Source organism: Cyprinus carpio, chromosome B3 (genome assembly GCF_018340385.1).
Source record: "Cyprinus carpio isolate SPL01 chromosome B3, ASM1834038v1, whole genome shotgun sequence".
Classification (NCBI taxonomy): Eukaryota; Metazoa; Chordata; class Actinopteri; order Cypriniformes; family Cyprinidae; genus Cyprinus; species Cyprinus carpio.
The window spans coordinates 4778576-4798011 of NC_056599.1; the positions used below are offsets into that span (position 1 = coordinate 4778576).

The following is a 19436-nucleotide window of genomic DNA, read 5'->3' on the forward strand; positions in this document are numbered from 1 at the left end:
GCTCCTGGGAGTATGGTCCCACAGATGGGATTTAAGTTCGGTGACGTCAAATAACTGTCAAATTCAAACTGTGGTTTCGCGCAATGCCTGGCACTTATCATATTATCACAACTATGCAGTGTTCTTAACCACAGAATGCATATTTTAGGTTTCAGACATTTAAATACACATAAGTACCAGCCAACATTGATATGTGGGCCCCATATGGGTTATACCTGGGCATAGGGATTTTATCTTATGGGTTAATTTCACAGTCTCTTTATGAATGTTTTGAAGCATCAGAGTTTTGGGGAAGTAAACTTTTCAATAAAGCAAAAGAAATCACTCAGATTAAATACTAATAAAAAAATATCTTAATTTGTGTTCTGAAAATTAATTAATTTCTTATGAGTTTGGGGTGACATGAGATTGTGCAAATGACGACAGAATTTTCATTTCTTGGTGAATTAAGTCTTTAAATGTTAACTAAATTTTTATGTTATGTAAGATTAGTTACATAAGACCAGTTGTTAAGATGGTATGAACCTGTTGGTTTATCAAAATGTTAATGTTCAACATTTTACAAAAACCTGAAAAGTATTTAAAAAAGTGTCAGAAAATGATAATAAAATATTATTGAACTTGTACAACATTTTAATGCATGATTTTTTCAAATTGCACACTTACATGTTTTGTGAATTTGTAGATTATTAAACTGGAATGTTCATGCAGAAAACTGACATTTACTGACAAAAACTAATCAAAACACGCATATACATTCTGTGGGGCCAGTCCAGTACCCATACTGGGCCCTAGTATATCCCACATGTGCTTCATAAGTGGGACCAATATGGTTCTTACATGTGTTGCCCAGTTGGGCCCATTAACCCCATATGGGCTAATTCAGATGGGGCCCACATGGAACCCATGGACAAACCCATGTAGGGCCCATATTTACAGCAGCCCATGGGGCCCACGGGGCCCACACGGGCCCCATGATAGAATATTGGCTAATGATGATCAAATACCATGCGAGTCTATAATTTTCATTTCTTCTAATTTGTGCAGATCGGCTTTTTTTAAGGAATACAAATCAGCGCACATTTTAGACGCTCTAATTCCCGTATTATTTGACAATTGACAATAAAGCAGACTTGATTTGACTATTTCCCTCCTCTCGCCGCTACACTCCAGTCCAGCGGGTGGCGCTAAACACATACGTTTGTTTCCCAAACACCATTAAACTTCAGAGGAAGAAGATCAGTTTCGACGCGATCTTTGTTTTGTTTTATTGTTTTGCTGTTTAATACATTCTATTAGAGATGTTGTTTATGTAAGCAGAAAAATCCAGTTTTTGAAACGGTTTACGTAATATTCTCGTCCTCACAGTCGTGACTAAGTTTTGAAGCAAGCAGGAATATCTGGAGGAGTATCATCTGAACTGAGATCTGCTGCTGTGAAGATGGTGTTTATTAAAGAAGAGCGTGAAGAGAACACAATTGAACCAGAAACCTGGAGAATAAAACACGAGGAACCAGAAACCTGCAGAATAAAACACGAGGAACCCGAAACCTGCAGAATAAAACAGGAGGAACAAGGAGGTTGGTGTTTATTCTAAATTCATCTTTAATGACTGTTTGTGGCACATTAGGCTTACAAAGTTTTAACCCGTTGGGGTGTGACTTCATCGCATTCTTCTGAGATAAATTCTGGGGCAGTTTCCCTGACAGAGTTTAAATTAAGACAGAAGTAGGCTTAATCTAGGATAGTTAATCAAGGTTTTAAAAATGACTTTCTGAAACACAGATTAAGTACAAATTACTATCTCATGTACTAGAGTCCTGGACTTAAACTAAGTTCATTTAAACCAAGTGTGCTAATCTGAATTAGCATGAAAGAGGTTACCTATAAAACATGGAATGAACAAAGGAAAGCTTAAAATTGAATGGAACTGAGAAGCAAATTCAAAGAAGACAATATCAGTGGGGAAAAAAACAAACATACAAAATATGTTACAGAAGAAGAGTACCATTTTAAAGCAAGCAAAGTAAACTGCACACATCAGCGGTGTATTCCAGAAAGCAGAGTTAACTTACCGTCAGCTAAACCCTGAACTCTCGGTTGATTAACCCCAAACCTTACTTACTCGAGGTATGTGGCTCCAAAAACACATCCGGGAGTAAGTTCATTCAACACAGAGTATGTTCCTGGTTAAGATTCAAGAAATTCTCAACAGAGCGACAAATCGACGAGTCACTATGGAAATGGACGCTAAAAAAAAGCACGCCATTCAGTTTCTTTCTTCTTTTTTTGTTCAATGATCATTTACATGCTTACTGCATATCACCACCTAATTGATGGTTGTGCAATCTTTTTTTCCCTTTAATCTTTAATCCTTGAGAATATTAATAATATTGTTTGTTTAATGCTAATTATATATTAAGTCATATCAGATATGTATTTCGATTTAGAATTTAGACAGAAAATGCCAATCCATGTGTGAGATGATAATGTAAAATGTAATAAATATATATAATATAATAAATTAAACATTACCTTGTCATAGTGTTTTAAAATTTATACAGATAACTGTTAGGCCTATATATATGCCATTAAAATAAATAACCATATTAGAATATTATATTACTTTATTTATTACGTATATTAGTGCTTCATCATTAACATATCATACAAACAGCCTGTAGCTTTCTAATAACCCTTCAGACCTTGATTAGCTTGTTCAGGTGTTTGTTTGATTAGGGTTGAATCAAAACTCTGCAGGGCTGCGGCTCTCCAGGACCGAGGTTTGCCACATTAAAACATCAATAAAAGAAACAGCATTACTCCATGATAACAATCACAGCAACAACAACTGTAAGATTATAACTTAAAAGTTTCACTAAAGAGATATGTTTTGAGTAATTTCTAAAAACAATCAAAAGATGGAGCATTACTAATAGGAAAAGGCAGAGAATTCCACAGCCTGGAAGCAATACAAGAGAATGACCTTCCACCCATAGTTTTGAGTTTACAATGAGGCTGGTACAGAGTAGAGAACCAGCAGAGTGGAGAGACTGAGCTGGCGTGGACACTGTGACCAAATTACAAATATACTCTGGGGCCAGCCCATGTAATGCTTTATAGGTTAAGTTAAGAACCTTAAAATCAATACGTGATTGAACTGGAAGCCAGTGTAGTTGAGAAAGCGCAGGAGTGATATGACTGCAGGATGGTGTGCAAGTTAAAACATGAGCAGCTGTATTTGAACATATTGCAGCCTCAGAAAAGGAATGCCTAGAAATCTCTTTGTAATGAATTATTGCATAAATTCTTCCGCTTAGCTGTTGTCGTCAGTTTTGCAAAATGGCTGAGAGAGAGAGACATACACCCGACGTGATGCAAGTGTTTTTTTGATAGTTTCAGCCTAATATAGTAATCATTTTCATGTCCTGTGCCACATTGTTTAAATAGCAAATGCATTTGCGCCCATTTGTGCGCTGGTCTGAAACGAGGTGTGTTCAGGTGCATTGTTGGCACGTTGCTATTTTGAGGCAACTGAAATAGACCGCCATTGACCAACTATTTCTATGTTTCTTGAGAGTCAAATAAATTGTAATGATTTCTAAAAGATCATGTGACACTGAAAACTGGAGTAATGATGAAGAAAAGTCTGCTTTGCATCACAGGAATAACATTACATTTTATAATGTATTAAAATTGAAAACTTTTTTTTATAGTTGTAATAATAAATGTTTTATATGTATTGTTTTATATATAATGCAAAATGACAGTTAAAGGCAGTTCATCATTGAATTCAGTGATGTCATCATGCAGCTCAGTCAAGTCAACGATATCGCTGTAAATGAATTTTTGCAAATTAAGTAAGCGATAGGGGTGGGTGTTAAGGAACCAAAACTCCATCGGTGACAGAATGGAGAAAAAACCTTGGGAGAAACCAGGCTCAGTCGGGGGGGCAGTTCCGGACTTCTCTGACCAGACGAAACCAGCAGTTCAATTCCAGGCTGCAGCAAAGTCAGATTGTACAGAAGAATCATCTGTTTCCTGTGGTCTTGTCCCGGTGGTCGTCTGAGACAAGGTCTTTACAGGGGATCTGTCTCTGGGGCTCTAGTCCTGGTCTCCGCTGTCTTTCAGGGCTGTAGAGGTCCTTTCTAGGTGCTGATCCACCATCTGGGCTGGATACATACTGGATCCGGGTGACTGCAGTGACCCTCTGACTTGGATACAGACTGGATCTGGTGGCTATGGTGACCTCGGTATAAGAGAGAAACAGACTAATATGAGCGTAGATGCCATTCTTCTAATGATGTAGCAAGTACATCGGGTGTTATGGGAAGTGTTCCCGGTTCCGGTTGACCTAATTACTGCAGCCTAAAAATCCTTTAACGGATTTGGATATTAGAAGCGTATTAGTGTGCTATGTGTGAGCCAGGTTAAAGAGATGGGTCTTTAATCTAGATTTAAACTGCAAGAGTGTGTCTGCCTCCCGAACAATGTTAGGTAGGTTATTCCAGAGTTTGGGCGCTAAATAGGAAAAGGATCTGCCGCCCGCAGTTGACTTTGATATTCTAGGTATTATCAAATTGCCAGAGTTTTGAGAACGGAGTGGACGTGGAGGACTATAATGTAACAAGAGCTCGTTCAAATACTGAGGTGCTAAACCATTCAGGGCTTTATAAGTAATAAGCAAGATTTTAAAATCTATACGATGTTTGATAGGGAGCCAGTGCAGTGTTGACAGGACCGGGCTAATATGATCATACTTCCTGGTTTCAGTAAGAACTCTAGCTGCTGCATTTTGGACTAACTGGACTTTGTTTACTAAGCGTGCAGAACAACCACCCAATAGAGCATTACAATAATCTAACCTTGAGGTCATAAATGCATGGATTAACATTTCTGCATTTGACATTGAGACCATAGGCCTTAATTTAAATATATTTTTGAGATGGAAAAATGCAGTTTTACAAATGCTATGGCTTTCTAAGTAAAGGTTGCTATCAAATAGCACACCTAGGTTCCTAACTGATGACGAAGAATTGACAGAGCAGCCATCAAGGCTTAGACAGCATTCTAGGTTATTACATGCAAAGCTTTTAGGTCCTATAATTACCACCTCTGTTTTTTCAGAATTTAGCAGTAAGAAATTACTTGTCATCCAGTTTTTTTATATTGATTATGCATTACATTAGTTTTTCAAATTGGTATGTTTCGCCGGGCCGCAAAGTAATATAGAGCTGAGTATCATCAGCATAACAGTGAAAGCTAACACCGTGTTTCCTGATGATATCTCCCAAGGGTAACATGTAAAGTGTGAAGAGTAACGGCCCTAGTACTGAGCCTTGTGGTACTCCATACTGCACTTGTGATCGATATGATACCTCTTCATTCACTGCTACGAATTGATGGCGGTCATATAAATACGATTTAAACCATGCAATTGCACTTCCATTAATGCCAACAAAGTGTTCTAGTCTATGCAATAGAATGGTGTGGTCAATAGTGTCGAACGCAGCACTAAGATCCAATAGCACTAATAGAGAGATACAACCATGATGAGATGATAAGAGCAGGTCATTTGTAACTCTAAGGAGAGCAGTCTCAGTACTATGATACGGTCTAAATCCTGACTGGAAATCCTCACAGATGCCGTTTTTCACTAAGAAGGAATATAATTGTGAGGATACTAACTTTTCTAGTATCTTGAACAGAAAAGGGAGATTCGAGATCAGTCTATAATTAACTAGTTCTTTGGGGTCAAGTTGTGTTTTTTTGATGAGAGGCTTAATAACAGGCAGTTTGAAGGTTTTGGGGACATATCCTAATAACAATGAGGAATTAATAATAGTCAGAAGAGGATCTATAACTTCTGGAAGCACCTCTTTTAGGAGCTTGGAATAGGGTCTAACATACATGTTGTTGGTTTAGATGATTTAAAAAGTTTATACAATTCTTCCTCTCCTATAGTAGAGAATGAGTGGAACTGTTCCTCAGGGGATCTATAGTGCACTGTCTGATGTGATACTGTAGCTGATGGCTGCATGGTTACAATTTTATCTATAATAATATCGACTTTAGAAGTAAAGTAGTTCATAAAGTCATTACTGCTGTGCTGTTGAGAAATGTCAACACCTGTTGATGCTTTATATTTCATTAATTTAGCCACTGTATTTAATAAATACCTGGGGTTATGTTTGTTTTCTTCTAAAAGAGATGAAAAGTAATCAGGTATTATAGTTTTTAATGCTTTTCTGTAGGATAGGTTACTTTCCCTCCATGCAATACGAAATACCTCTAATTTTGTTTTCCTCCAGCTGCGCTCCATTTTCCAGGCTGCTCTCTTTAGGGTGCGAGTGTGCTCATTACACCACGGTGTCAGACTGTTTTCCTTAACTTTCCTTAAGCGTAAAGGAGCAACTGTATTTAAAATGCTAAAAAAGAGAGAGTCCATAGTTTATGTTACATCATCATTATGTTACATTGGGATACATCAGGAAGGTTACTTACAAAGCAGTCTTTTGTGGTAGAAGTGATAGTTCTACCATACTTGTAACAAGAAGTAGAATTTACAGTTTTAGCTATATGAAGTTTGCACAAAACTAAATAATGATCTGAGATATCATCACTTGGCTGCATAATTTCAACACAATCAACATCAATTCCATGTGACAGTATTTAATCTAGAGTATGATTTCGACAATGAGTAGGTCCTGAGACGTGTTGTCTAACCCCAATAGAGTTCAGAATGTCTATAAATGCTGATCCCAATGCATCTTTTTCATTATCAACATGGATATTAAAATCCAGCCAGCACTAACTCGGATGTAAAATCAGCAAACTCTTTAATAAAGTCTGTGTATGGTGCCCTAGTGGCCTGTATACAGTAGCCAGTACAAACATCACAGGGGATTTATCATTAACATTTGTTTCTCTGGATAATGTTATATGAAGCACCAATACTTCAAACGAGTTATACTTGAAACCTGCCCTCTGAGAAATCCTGAAAACATTGTTATAAATTGATTGGTCAGATCTTCCTTCTTTTTTTGTCTCCAGCTGATCATATGCCTGATTCAGCTTTCTGTCTTCTCTGATCACTTCCCCAGTCCCTGCTGCTGAAAAACATCCCACTACATGATGCTGCTGCCACCATGCATCACCGTTGGGATGGTATTATGCAGGTGATAAGCGATACTTGGTTTCCCTCAGACATAAATGAGGAATTGAGGATCATCAGACCAGAGAATCTTTTATTTCATAGTCTGAGAGTTATTTGGGTGTATTTTAATAAGTTCCGATCAGGGTTTCATGTGTCTTTACTGAGGAGAAGCTTGAGTTTGGCCACTTTACCATCAAGCCCAGATTGGTGGAGTGTGGCAGTGATGTTTCTCCCATCTCCATATAAGATCATGGAGCTCAACCTGAGTGACCATCAGTGTCTTGATCACCTCTCTAAGCAAGACAGTTTGGCCAGGAGGCTAGATCTAGGAAGATAATTATTGATCTTAGCGCTTAAGAGCATTTTACGAACGTTCCATATTGTTTCACGTGTGTTTCCCAAAAATGCACTTAACACAGTTGCACGTAGCCGTGCTTTGAGTACTACTTAGGAGTCACTATCCGTTTGTCAGGTGCTGAAATGTCACCTAATAGAATGGCTCGTAATTGTAGTAGGCTACACGCTTGTTTATTGAAATGATAACCTAATGCAGCATCTTGCATGTGAACCTTCAACACAGCATTTTTTTTTTTTTTTTTTTGTGGTCTTCCCCAGATCTGTCTCAACACAATCCTGTCTCTCAGCTCTGCAGGCCATTCCTTTGACCTCATGGCTAAGTTTTTGCTCGACATCCATTTCAGCTGTTAAACTTCATATAGACAGGTGTGTGTGCCTTTCCAAATCATGTCCATTTAACTGAATTTGCCACAGGTTACCTCCAGTCTGAGTATAGAAACACCTCAAAGACAATCCAGTGGAACTGGAATGCTCCTGATCTAAATTTCAAGTGTCAAAGCAAAGGGTATGAAGACTTGTGCAATGTAATTTTTTCAGTGCTTCCTTTTTAATAAATTTGCAAAGTTGGGATACATCCGGTTTTTGCTTTGTCATTATGGTAAGTGGGGTGTAGATTTATGTGGAAAAAAAAAAATATTTTTTAAATTGCATCAAAAGGAACAAAATTTTGAAAAGAAATTAGACCAGGGTTGACTTTTATGTACTTTCACATTTCTGTTTTTGTTTGGTTGGTTGTTTTTCAAGTTACTGACAAATGAACTGTTTTTGCTTTTATTTTAGAGTTGATTGAAGAAAGCGAGGAGAACGAAGAATTGAGTGAAGATGAGGAGAAACATCATGTCAATACTGGAGAAAAACCTTTGAGTTGCTCTCAAATCAAACAGAAAGATTTAAAGAAAAGAGCCAAGAAATATTTCACCTGCACTCAGTGTGGAAAGAGTTTGATAAGAAAAAATAGTCTTGAGCGTCATATGAGAGTTCATACTGGACAGAAACCGTTCATATGTGATCAGTGCGGGAAGAGTTTCACACAATCAGCAACCCTTAAGTATCACATGAACATCCACACTGGCGAGAAACCTTATAAGTGTTCACACTGTGACAAGAGATTCATTCGGTCAGGAGACCTAAAAACACATGAGAGGATCCACACTGGAGAGAAACCGTACACATGTGATCAGTGCGGGAAGAGATTCACACGATCATTAAGCCTTAAGAAACACATCAACATCCACACTGGCGAGAAACCTTATAAGTGTTCACACTGTGACAAGAGATTCAGTCAGTCATCACATCTGAAAACACATGAGAGGATCCACATTGGAGAGAAACCGTACACATGTGATCAGTGCGGGAAGAATTTTACACGGAAAGGAATCCTTATGACACATATGAAATTTCATACAAGAGAGAAACTGTACACATGTAATCAATGTGGAAAGAGTTTGAGAAGCAAAACAAGTCTTGAGCGTCACATGAGAGTTCATACTGGAGAGAAACCATTCACTTGTGATCAGTGCGGGAAGAGTTTCTCACAATCATCACGCCTTAAGAGACACATGGACATCCACACTGGAGAGAAACTGTACTCATGTGATCAGTGTGGCAAAACATTTTTGAGAGCTTCAGACCTGAAGAAACACCTGAGAGTTCATACAAAGGAGAAGCCACATTCATGTCATGTGTGTGGAAAAAGTTTTTCACGTTTTTCAACTTTGAAAGTACATCAGAAAATACATACTGGTGTGAGAGAGTACATGTGCTTTGAGTGTGAAAAGACTTTCATTTCGGCAAACTGTTTAAAACTGCACCAGAGGATTCACACTGGAGAGAAACCTTACAAGTGTTCACACTGTGACAAGAGATTCAGTGTGTCATCAAGTCTGAAAAGACACAGGAGGATCCACACTGGAGAGAAACCGTATCACTGCACTGAATGTGGGAAGTGTTTCAAACATTCATCTTCTTTACACAGTCATACAAAAAACAATCACAGTAAGTATTCAAAATTCAGCTGAGATTCTGATCAAATCAATGTTATTGTACTGTATCTGTGACTGTGAGGGACTGATAGACGATGGTAGAGCTGACATTATCAAGTATGTCACTGACATTGCAACAAACAACCAAAAACACGTCCAAAAGCATTCACTGTGCGACTAAGTCTATTAGAATGCAGTTAGAATGCCCTTATAATTCAAGCAATGACAGAAAAAATACCCATGTATGAGTTTTTGTTTTTATATTTTCTGAATATCAGCACAGGTACGCAAGCACAAATGTGCTATAATTTTTTTTATTATTTATTTTTGTTTTTTTACAGTGCATAAGAACACGGTGTTTCGTTCCTTGAATAAATAAATTTTTGAACGAATCGAGTGAGCCAGTGATTCAATGGTCCTTTCAGATGGGCTCACTTGTTTTTGGGAAGTCGTGGCCTAATGGTTATAGAGTCGGACTAGTAAACCCAAAGGTTATGGGTTCGAGTCTTGTACTGGCAGGGATTACAGGTGGGGGGAGTGAATGAACAGCGCTCTCTCCTTGCTGCCACCTACTGGTGGTTTTATTGTTATTTTTATTTTTATTTATCCATGACAGGCCTAAACCAGCCAAGGTGCCACAAAAACACATTCAGCAAAATATTAATTTATCAACAAAATCCCTCCATTTCAGGGCCAATAAGGACAAAAAAGCTTATAAATAATAGTTCGTTTAATAAGGCAAATTTTTAATTAGATAACCCCCCCCCCCCCCCCCAAAAAAAAAGAGGGATCTGTCTCATTAGTTTTCACTTTTACTTTCAGTAATTATTTATTTTACTTTTGCTGTGAGTAAGTGCTAGTGGTAGTATTAGTTGGTAAAGTGCTGGCGAAAAAGATGTGTCTTTAGATGTTTTCTGAAGATGTGTATAGACTCAGCTATTTGAATTAAGATTGGGAGGTCATTCCACCAGCTGGGCACAGTCCAGGAAAAGGTCAGTGAGAGTGATTTTGAACTTTTTTTGAACTTTGAGCTTTTTTTGGCTCATTGAAGACAACTCTCGCTGCTGAATTCTGGATCAGTTGCAGAGGCTTGATAGAACATGCAGAAAGGCCCGCCAAGAGAGCATTACAATAGTCCAGTCTGGAGAGAACAAGAGCTTGTACAAGAAGTTGTGTGGTTTGCTCTGACAGGAAGGGTATGATCTTTCTAATGGTGTATAAGGCAAATCTGCAGAACCGGGTCGTTGTAGCAATATGGTCTGTGAAGCGTAACTGATGATCCATCACAACTCCTATGTTGCTGGCTGTCCTGGAAGGAGTTATGGTTGACGAACCCAGCTGTATAGAGTAGTTGTGATGAAACGATGGGTTAGCTGGAACCACAAGCAGTTCTGTCTTAGTAAGGTTGAGCTGAAGGTGATGGTCCTTCATCCTGCTAACAATGTCTCTCAGACAGGCTTCAATGCTAGCAGCTACCGTCAGATCATCTGGTTGGAATGAGAAGTAGAGTTGAGTGTCATCAGCATAGCAGTGATAAGAAAAGCAATGCTTCTGAATTGACAGATCTTATTGACGTCATGTAAATGGAGAAAAGAAGTGGTCCAAGCACTGAGCCTTGAGGAACCCCAGTAGCAAGAAGTTGTGACTTAGAAACCTCACCCCTCCAAGACACCCTGAAGGACCTACCTGAGAGGTAGGACTTAAACCACAGGAGTGTGGTTCCAGAGATGCCCATCTTTCTGAGGGTGGACAGGAGAATCTGGTGGTTAACTGTGTCAAAAGCAGCAGACAGATCCAGCAAGATGAGTACTGAGGATTTGAAAGCTGCTCTTGCCAGTCACAGGGCTTCAGTAACCGAGAGCAGGGCAGTCTCAGTTGAGTGGCCACTTTTGAAGCCAAATTGGTTGCTGTCCAGGAGGTTGTTCTGCACAAGAAACAGAGAGTTGGTTGAACACAACTCGCTCAAGTGTCTTTGCAATGAATGGAAGAAGGGATACCGGTCTGTAGTTTTCTTAAAGTGCTGGATTTAGAGATGGTTTCTTAAGCAGTGGGCTTACCCGAGCCTGCTTAAATGCTGTGTAACAAAGTAACAAAATAAATCAGAAATAATTACCAATCTAACCAACACAACTAACTTAAAGAATACCAAACAAAAATGCAAAACAAAAGATCAGGACTAAAAGAATTGGATAAAAAATGACAAAAAGCAAAAACAAGGGGCAAGACAAGAACATGGAACTACAAAGGACTAGACTAGACTAGACTAGGCACAAGACCAACCAGGCAGGTAGAAAAAAACACACACTCAGCCACACACAGAGACAAAGACAACGATAGAAGGGGTGAAAATGACCACAAACTGGCAAAAACAAGAGGGCAAGGAGAACTATAAATAGGGAGGAAAGCACAAGAGGAACAGGTGAGAGCAATTACACCAAAAATAAATCAACGAGGGCTAACAAGAGGGTGGGGTAAAGTGGAAACCAGGAGGAGGGGCTAGAGAAGCACATGGCTGAAAAAAAAACAATCAACGAGGCCATGTGCTGCCACAAGACAACTACGAAACAAGAAACAAACTGTCGGGCCAAAAGCGGGCATGCTAGTGCGTGCCAGGGCCAGTCGCGTTTCCACTGACACTTCCGGGGCTTGATCGTGCCTCGTCGGTGCTTCCTCGGGGCCAAAGCGGGCCAGCTGGGGTTAGAGGAGTGGTTATGAACAAAGGCGGAGTTTCTCCGCGTCTTGAGAGTGTCAGCGCCGCGGATCATTTCATAAAGCAGCTATAACAACAGCATTAAAAATAAGCTGAGCTCAAAACTCACTCTCAGTCAGCAGCAATCCGATGTGGATTAAAAATCACTATACAAGGCAGAAATATTTATAAACGATGCAAAAGACTATGCATGATAGGCTTTAACATTACCATAGTAAACATCGTAAATATGACTGCTGGAGAAATCAGACGTCAGCTTCTTATTCTCTATCACAATCGTGTATTTATTTAGTAACATAATTTATCTGTCATAAGTCTCGTCTCAAGAGTTTAGCTCCGCGTAGCCTATGTTATAAAAATATAATAGCCTAATGGTTTTTGTTCGGGAACTTTTATAAAAATTGGAAATTATCATTCTTTCTAAATGTGATGTTTATAGGCTATTGTGACTTCAAATAAACAGAAACAGACTCGACTGAAGAGCAGACTATGTTCATAACGCTTTATTTCTGTGTGACTAATTTTCAATCCTGATAAATTATTTCATTATGATCAATGCATCACTTATAGTAAAACACTGATGCTTTTGGATTTAAATATTTAACAAAGCATGCACGCAAACGGCCGCTTTTATCATGTTCGTTTTGTGATTGCACTAGTTCCAGTGACTTATTTCTTATTAGTTTTCTTATAACTTCTCTTTGTTGGTGAAATGATGGGGTTGTGTGACGTTGTTCCTGAGAAGCGTGTAAAGGGCGGATTTTAGTGAAGCACAGCGGAGCTTCTTGCCTGACGGTGGAAACACAGTGCTATTTTGGCCTTGTGCTACAGGCCTGAGGCTATTAGCCCCACCCGGCCCATTTTAAGCCCTGGCTCGCACTGGCCCGACAGTGTAAAAGCGGCTATGGACTCGCTACAGGGGGCCTTTATCACCCACACAATTGTCTACTTTCCACTGCTGGGCTCAAGACTGCAATTTTGCTTTTAACAAAAAAACATTTCTGCCGGTGTGACCACCACGTTACTCATGAGTAGCCATTTCTGTTGCATATGAGAAACATCAAACGGCAAATAAAACAATAGTGTAACAGAACCGTGCTACTCGTTTGTGCTGCACAGCATGGACCGTTTAGCAGCTTAGGCCAATAATTGAGTGCAACGCAAGCAAACTGGTCCAAGCTCAGAACAGGTTTACTCAGGAACCAATGTTGATCTCGCGACATGGTTACTACACAGTGCTGCAAGATCCAGTGAGAAGAGTTTGAACTCGCCGCAGAATGAATACAGTTGCTGCGAGATCTAATGAGAAGCGTTCAAATTCATCACAGAGTTCTGCTATGAACAGATCAAACAGCGCTGACGCAGAAACCCAGAAGCAGTAACATTAACTATAACCATGGTGTTGTGGCAGAAATTGTCCAATGTTATTACATCATTAATTTCAGGGTTTGTACAACCTTTTGAGAGAGAAATGTAAGCAATTTTTAACACTTAAGTATTTCACCTTAATTTTATTTTTGATGAGACAAAACAATGTTGTAACAACGTTTGTAAGTCGGGAAGAAGGAGGCACGAACCGGCAAACATTTTAAATAAAACCTTAATGAGAAAATAAACACAAACTAGTGCGACAGCCCCTCGCGGACGACTGCCATGCACAAACAGAAAAAAACAAAAAATAAAATCCAGGCCTGGTCCTCTCCCGCCCTTCACTGTCCTTACTCCTCCTCTTATCCTTCTGGAGCTCCTCCATGGGACTTGAGACCGGTGAGTGGTGCAGGTGTCGCTCATTTCCAATAACTCCACTGGCCTCGCTCCGTTCCCACGCCTCTCGGCCCCGCCCCACTCGTCACAAATGTATATCTAAATACAGGTGCATCTCAATAAATTAGAATGTCGTGGAAAAGTTCATTTATTTTAGTAATTCAACTCAAATTGTGAAACTTGTGTATTAAATAAATTCAATCCACACAGATTGAAGTAGTTTAAGTCTTTGGTTCTTTTAATTGTGATGATTTTGGCTCACATTTACAAATTAGAATATGGTGACATGCCAATCAGCTAATTAACTCAAAACACCTGCAAAGGTTTCCTGAGCCTTCAAAATGGTCTGTTAGTTTGGTTCACTAGGCTACACAATCATGGGGAAGACTGCTGATCTGACAGTTGTCCAGAAGACAATCATTGACACCCTTCACAAGGAGGGTAAGACACAAACATTCATTGCCAAAGAAACTGGCTATTCACAGAGTGCTGTATCCAAGCATGTTAACAGAAAGTTGAGTGGAAGGAAAAAGTGTGGAAGAAAAAGAAGCACAACCAACCGAGAGAACCGCAGCCTTATGAGGTTTGTCAAGCAAAATCAATTCAAGAATTTGAGTGAACTTGACAAGGAATGGAATTTTCAAGAGCCACCACACACAAACGTGTCAAGGAATTTGGCTACAGTTGTCGTATTCCTCTTGTTAAGCCACTCCTGAACCACAGACAACATCAGAGGCGTCTTACCTGGGCTAAGGAGAAGAAGAACTGGACTGTTGCCCAGTGGTCATAAGTCCTCTTTTCAGATGAGAGAATTTTGGAGCACTTCATGCTTCCTTCTGCTGACCAGCTTTTTGAAGATGCTGATTTCATTTTCCAGCAGGATTTGGCACCTGCCCACACTGCCGAAAGCACCAAAAGTTGGTTAAATGACCATGGTGTTGGTGTACTTGACTAGCCAGCAAACTCACCAGACCTGAACCCCAGAGAGAATCTATGGAGTATTGTCAAGAGGAAAATGAGAAACAAGAGACCAAAAAATGCAGATGAGCTGAAGGCCACTGTCAAAGAAACCTGGGCTTCCATACCACCTCAGCAGTGCCACAAACTGATCACCTCCATGCCACGCCAAAATGAGGCAGTAATTAAAGCATAAGGAGCCCCTACCAAGTATTGAGTACATGTACAGTAAATGAACATACTTTCCGAAAGGCCAACAATTCATTAAAAAGGTTTTTTTTTTTTTTTTTTTTTTTTTTTTTTTTTTTTTTTTTTTTTATTGGTCTTATGAAGTATTCTAATTTGTTGAGATAGTGAATTGGTGGGTTTTTGTTAAATGTGAGCCAAAATCATCACAATTAAAAGAACCAAAGACTTGTGTGCATTGTATTTATTTAATACACAAGTTTCACAATTTGAGTTGTATTACTGAAATAAATTTACTTTTCCACGACATTCTAACTTATTGAGATGCACCTGTATAGTTTCATGGTAAACAAACGCTTATGCAAAATAAATAAAAAAATACATAAAATTACCACCATAACCAGTAGATGGCAGCAGAGGAGCACTTATTCACTTATTAGTCATTCATTGCTATGTGTTGCTTTATATATTGAAATTCTAAAATTGTATTATAATAATGGTACATTTAGTATGAGTAGAATATATAAATTTTTCTATATGAAAATTATATAATCGGGACATTACTGAAGGGGAATAATCGGTCCCAAATCAGCCCGATTATCTTGTGGTGTGTACCCAGCTTTAGACTGGAGCCCTGCACTGTTACATCAGGGTTCACTTTTATTTTCACATTTCTCATCTTTTACAAGATACTGAAAATGAACCATTTTTTCTTTCATTTCAGAGTTGATTGAAGAAAATGGGGAGAATGAAGAATCAAGTGAAGTTGAGGAGAAAAATCATGTCAAAACTGAAGAAAAACTTTAGAGTTGCTCTCAAACCAAACAGGAAGATTTAAAGAAAAGAAGGGCCAAGAAATCTTTCAACTGCTTTCAGTGTGGAAAGAGATTGACAAACAAAACAAGTCTTGAGCATCACATGAGAGTTTATACTGGAGAGAAACTGTTCACTTGTGATCAGTGCGGGAAGAGTTTCAGACAATCATCACACCTTAAGAAACACATGAACATCCACACTGGAGAGAAACTGCATGCATGTGTTTAATGCTGTAAAATTTTTTTGTGGGCTTCACTTCTGAAGAAACATCTTAAAGTTCATTCAAAGGAGAAGCCACATTCATGTAATTTTTGTGGCAACAGTGTTTTTTTTTTAAGTAAGTCAGAAAATGCGCACTGCTGTGAGAGAGTGAATGTGCTTTGACTGTGACAAGACTTTTACTTCAGTGACCTGCTTAAAACTGCATGAGAGGATCCACACTGGAGAGAACCCTATGCACTGCATGTGGGAAGTGTTTCAGTCATTCATCTGATCTACACAGACATAAAAAAAACAATCACAATAAGGCCCAGTACACACAGAGATACATTTAGCTGTATTCATCCAGACAGATCCAGCATTTGGGAGCCTGAAACCACAATTTTTTTATTTTTTTTTAAAACCGGAGTGGATAAATCCAAAAACAACACCTTTGCTTTTTCATGTGTACAGCCAGTCTGTATATTTTGTGAAACGATGTTATCATCACTGCACTTCTTTACCCCAGTCAGACGCCACTACGTCATGAAATAACAAAAACAATAGCAAAGGCGGTATACATGCTTGTGTTCGTGCTGCAGAAGACTACTAGCTTTACTAACTTCACTAGATTTGTCTTGTTGTTGTGTTGGGTTTGTGTATAGCGCGCAAGGTTTATGCACATGGTCCAAGTTGTCTTCTCTGTTTTTAGTGTATCTCTGTGGCAGAATTACAGCGCCACATACTGGTCTGGCTTGTATACTGCATCATTATGAGTCAGTTTAGGTGGTTGTGTGTGTATGCAGATAATTCTTGAGATGATGCTGTGTTTACGGAGGAGCAAGGAAAAAGCAAAGATTGCATATGGTAAGCTCTGGCCTGGTGTTGATGAGCCCTAAGTAGATCATCTTCAGATCCAGCACTTTCGGATCTGATGCTGCGTCCTGAACAAATGTGAAACAAGAATGCATCGAGCTAGAAAATATATTCTGGATAAATCTGTCCTAACCATGACATGACAACGAAACGTAATCTAAAGTTTTTACTGTGACTAAAGTTCATCTTCATCTTCAAAACCAGCAGATTCAACTGAGATTCAGATCAACTCAAAGATGGAGTTTCTCTCCAAAGAACAATGTCACAAAGGTTTATTCTTGAATATCAGTTTGTTTCATGATTTAAATTATATCATTGTGCTTTCTTATGAGTTTCTTTAATTTGTGTGCAGTTCATTCTTATAATGCATATCATTTGTAATTTGCTTACATTTTCATGAAGGAAAGTAGAAGCTTTTTACAAGCTGTTCTTGTTCAGGAAGCTGAAGAAGAGAGTTACACTTTTAAGAGACAAGATATATTTTTAATTTATTCTTGATTGTTATTTTTAAAACAAGTTATTATTCTGTGATATATTTAGAAAACACAGATGCAAGATATACTGTCATGTAGATTTGTAATTGATCCTTATTAGCTTCTCTTGTAAGTAGGAATGATACAGAACACAGTAAAGAGCCCTGGGGCTAAAATATGAAAGACTGTGATATTGATAAACACTAATGTTAACTGTTCTGCTTTTGGTACTGGGGAAATTAAGGAAATACACTTACAATTTATTATTGGTACATAAATATTATCAAGCTAACTGTATCTTGCCAACTGTTTCTACATGTGATAATATCCAGATATCTGTCTGCGATGCATTATCGTTTTTTTGCAATCCAGAAGCAAGATCTAATGTACTTAAGAGCTGTGTGATTAATCTAATTAAATTTTTGATTGCGTTTGACTTCCAAGGATTATGAAAACAAGTTGTTTGACTTAATGCGATATATTAGAGACAATTTAAGTACCAAATACATGTTTCAAATAAATGTTACACCATACTGCTGCTGCTGCTGCTGTTGTTCTTTCAATGAGCGAATTTAAAGGGTATGCAATAAATAAAATGCCAAACGAACATACAATAATAAACCTTTGTTATTATCTAAAGTAAATCATGACATCATATAAAATAAAAGAAAGTGTAATAATTTACCCAGTTTAATAAAATAAATTAACACTAATAAATTAAAGTAACAAATTGACTCCAATATTTTTTTTCCCACATTAAGCTAATGTTTTCAGACTATGAGCCATTCACACTTAAAGAACTGATTATGGAAATGGTATGGTTCTTTTGTATTGCAAACATGATATTTGACTCTGAACTGCTGCTTATTATTATTCTTTTGTCTATAATATTCTGACCATTGGTGGTCATCTCAGATTGCCTACACTTCATCATTTCATCACTGTTGTGTTCAGGAGATACGATCGAGGAGCCACCCACTAACCCAACTGCTGGGTTACACAAACACTACCCAACACTGGAAAAATAACCCCAACATAATGACCCAACAGGCATAACTCAGCAATTGAGTTAATAATAATAATAATAATAATAATAATAACCCAGCGTTTTTTAGATAGTAGTTATGATAAAATCAGACTATATTTAGATTCACACAGACATATTATGCTGCTGTAGTAGTTAAAGATGAGTAGTGTTTGTTTTTGTATTGCTTATGTTTTATCCATGCAATGCATATGTGAGAAAATATGACAATATAATAGTAATGCCTTTCCATAGAGCAGTTTTATAGCCTTTTAGCATACATCCTGACTCATATATTCAGTTTCTATCAGCAAACACTCAGAATAAAGTGAGATGATCTGCTGATGATCTGAATGTCTTGTTGAATGAGTGTTGATGGTCTGAGACTCATCAATATTAACAGAGCTGCTGAAAAGACTCTTTTTTCATGTCAATAGTTCCTGTTTTCACCTCATTTAATATGCTGCTGTCTTTAGATCTTCTGTAAATTGCCACTTACTTAATGCTCATTTCACTGGTGTCAACAGACTGAGGCTATTTGGTTAAAAATCTGTATATTTACACTGAACAAAATTATAAACGCAACACTTTTGTTTTTGCCCCCATTTTATATGAGCTGAACTCAAAGATCTAAGACCTTTTCTATGTACACAAAAGGCCTATTTCTCTCAAATATTGTTCACAAATCTGTCCAAATCTGTGTTAGTGAGCACTTCTCCTTTGCCGAGATAATCCATCCACCCCACAGGTGTGGCATATCAAGATGCTGATTAGAAGATTATTGCACAGGTGTGCCTTAGGCTGTCCACAATAAAAGGCCAGTCTAAAATGTGCAGTTTTACTGTATTGGGGGGTCCGAAAATCAGTCAGTATCTGGTGTGACCAACATTTGCCTCAAGCAGTGCAACATCTCCTTCACATAAAGTTGATCAGGTTG

At 38.3% G+C, this 19436-nt stretch overlaps 1 protein-coding gene across 3 annotated transcripts; it reads left to right on the forward strand.

Moving 5' to 3' along the window:
* Positions 1-1197: 1197 nt before the first annotated feature.
* On the forward strand, positions 1198-18008 carry LOC109079929 (gastrula zinc finger protein XlCGF8.2DB-like). 3 transcript variants are annotated; one of them, XM_042721210.1, is made up of 4 exons: positions 1519-1580; positions 7772-7879; positions 8294-9508; positions 15837-18008. In XM_042721210.1, exons 3-4 carry the CDS (start codon positions 8485-8487, stop codon positions 15917-15919), a joined length of 1107 nt encoding a protein of 368 aa, XP_042577144.1. In that variant the 5' UTR covers positions 1519-1580; positions 7772-7879; positions 8294-8484; the 3' UTR covers positions 15920-18008. The 3 variants fall into 3 exon arrangements, with proteins under 3 accessions (XP_042577143.1, XP_042577144.1, XP_042577145.1); XM_042721211.1 differs by lacking the exon at positions 1519-1580 and adding an exon at positions 6965-7178; XM_042721209.1 differs by lacking the exon at positions 7772-7879 and having other exon boundaries at positions 1198-1580.
* The last annotated feature ends 1428 nt before the right edge of the window (positions 18009-19436 follow it).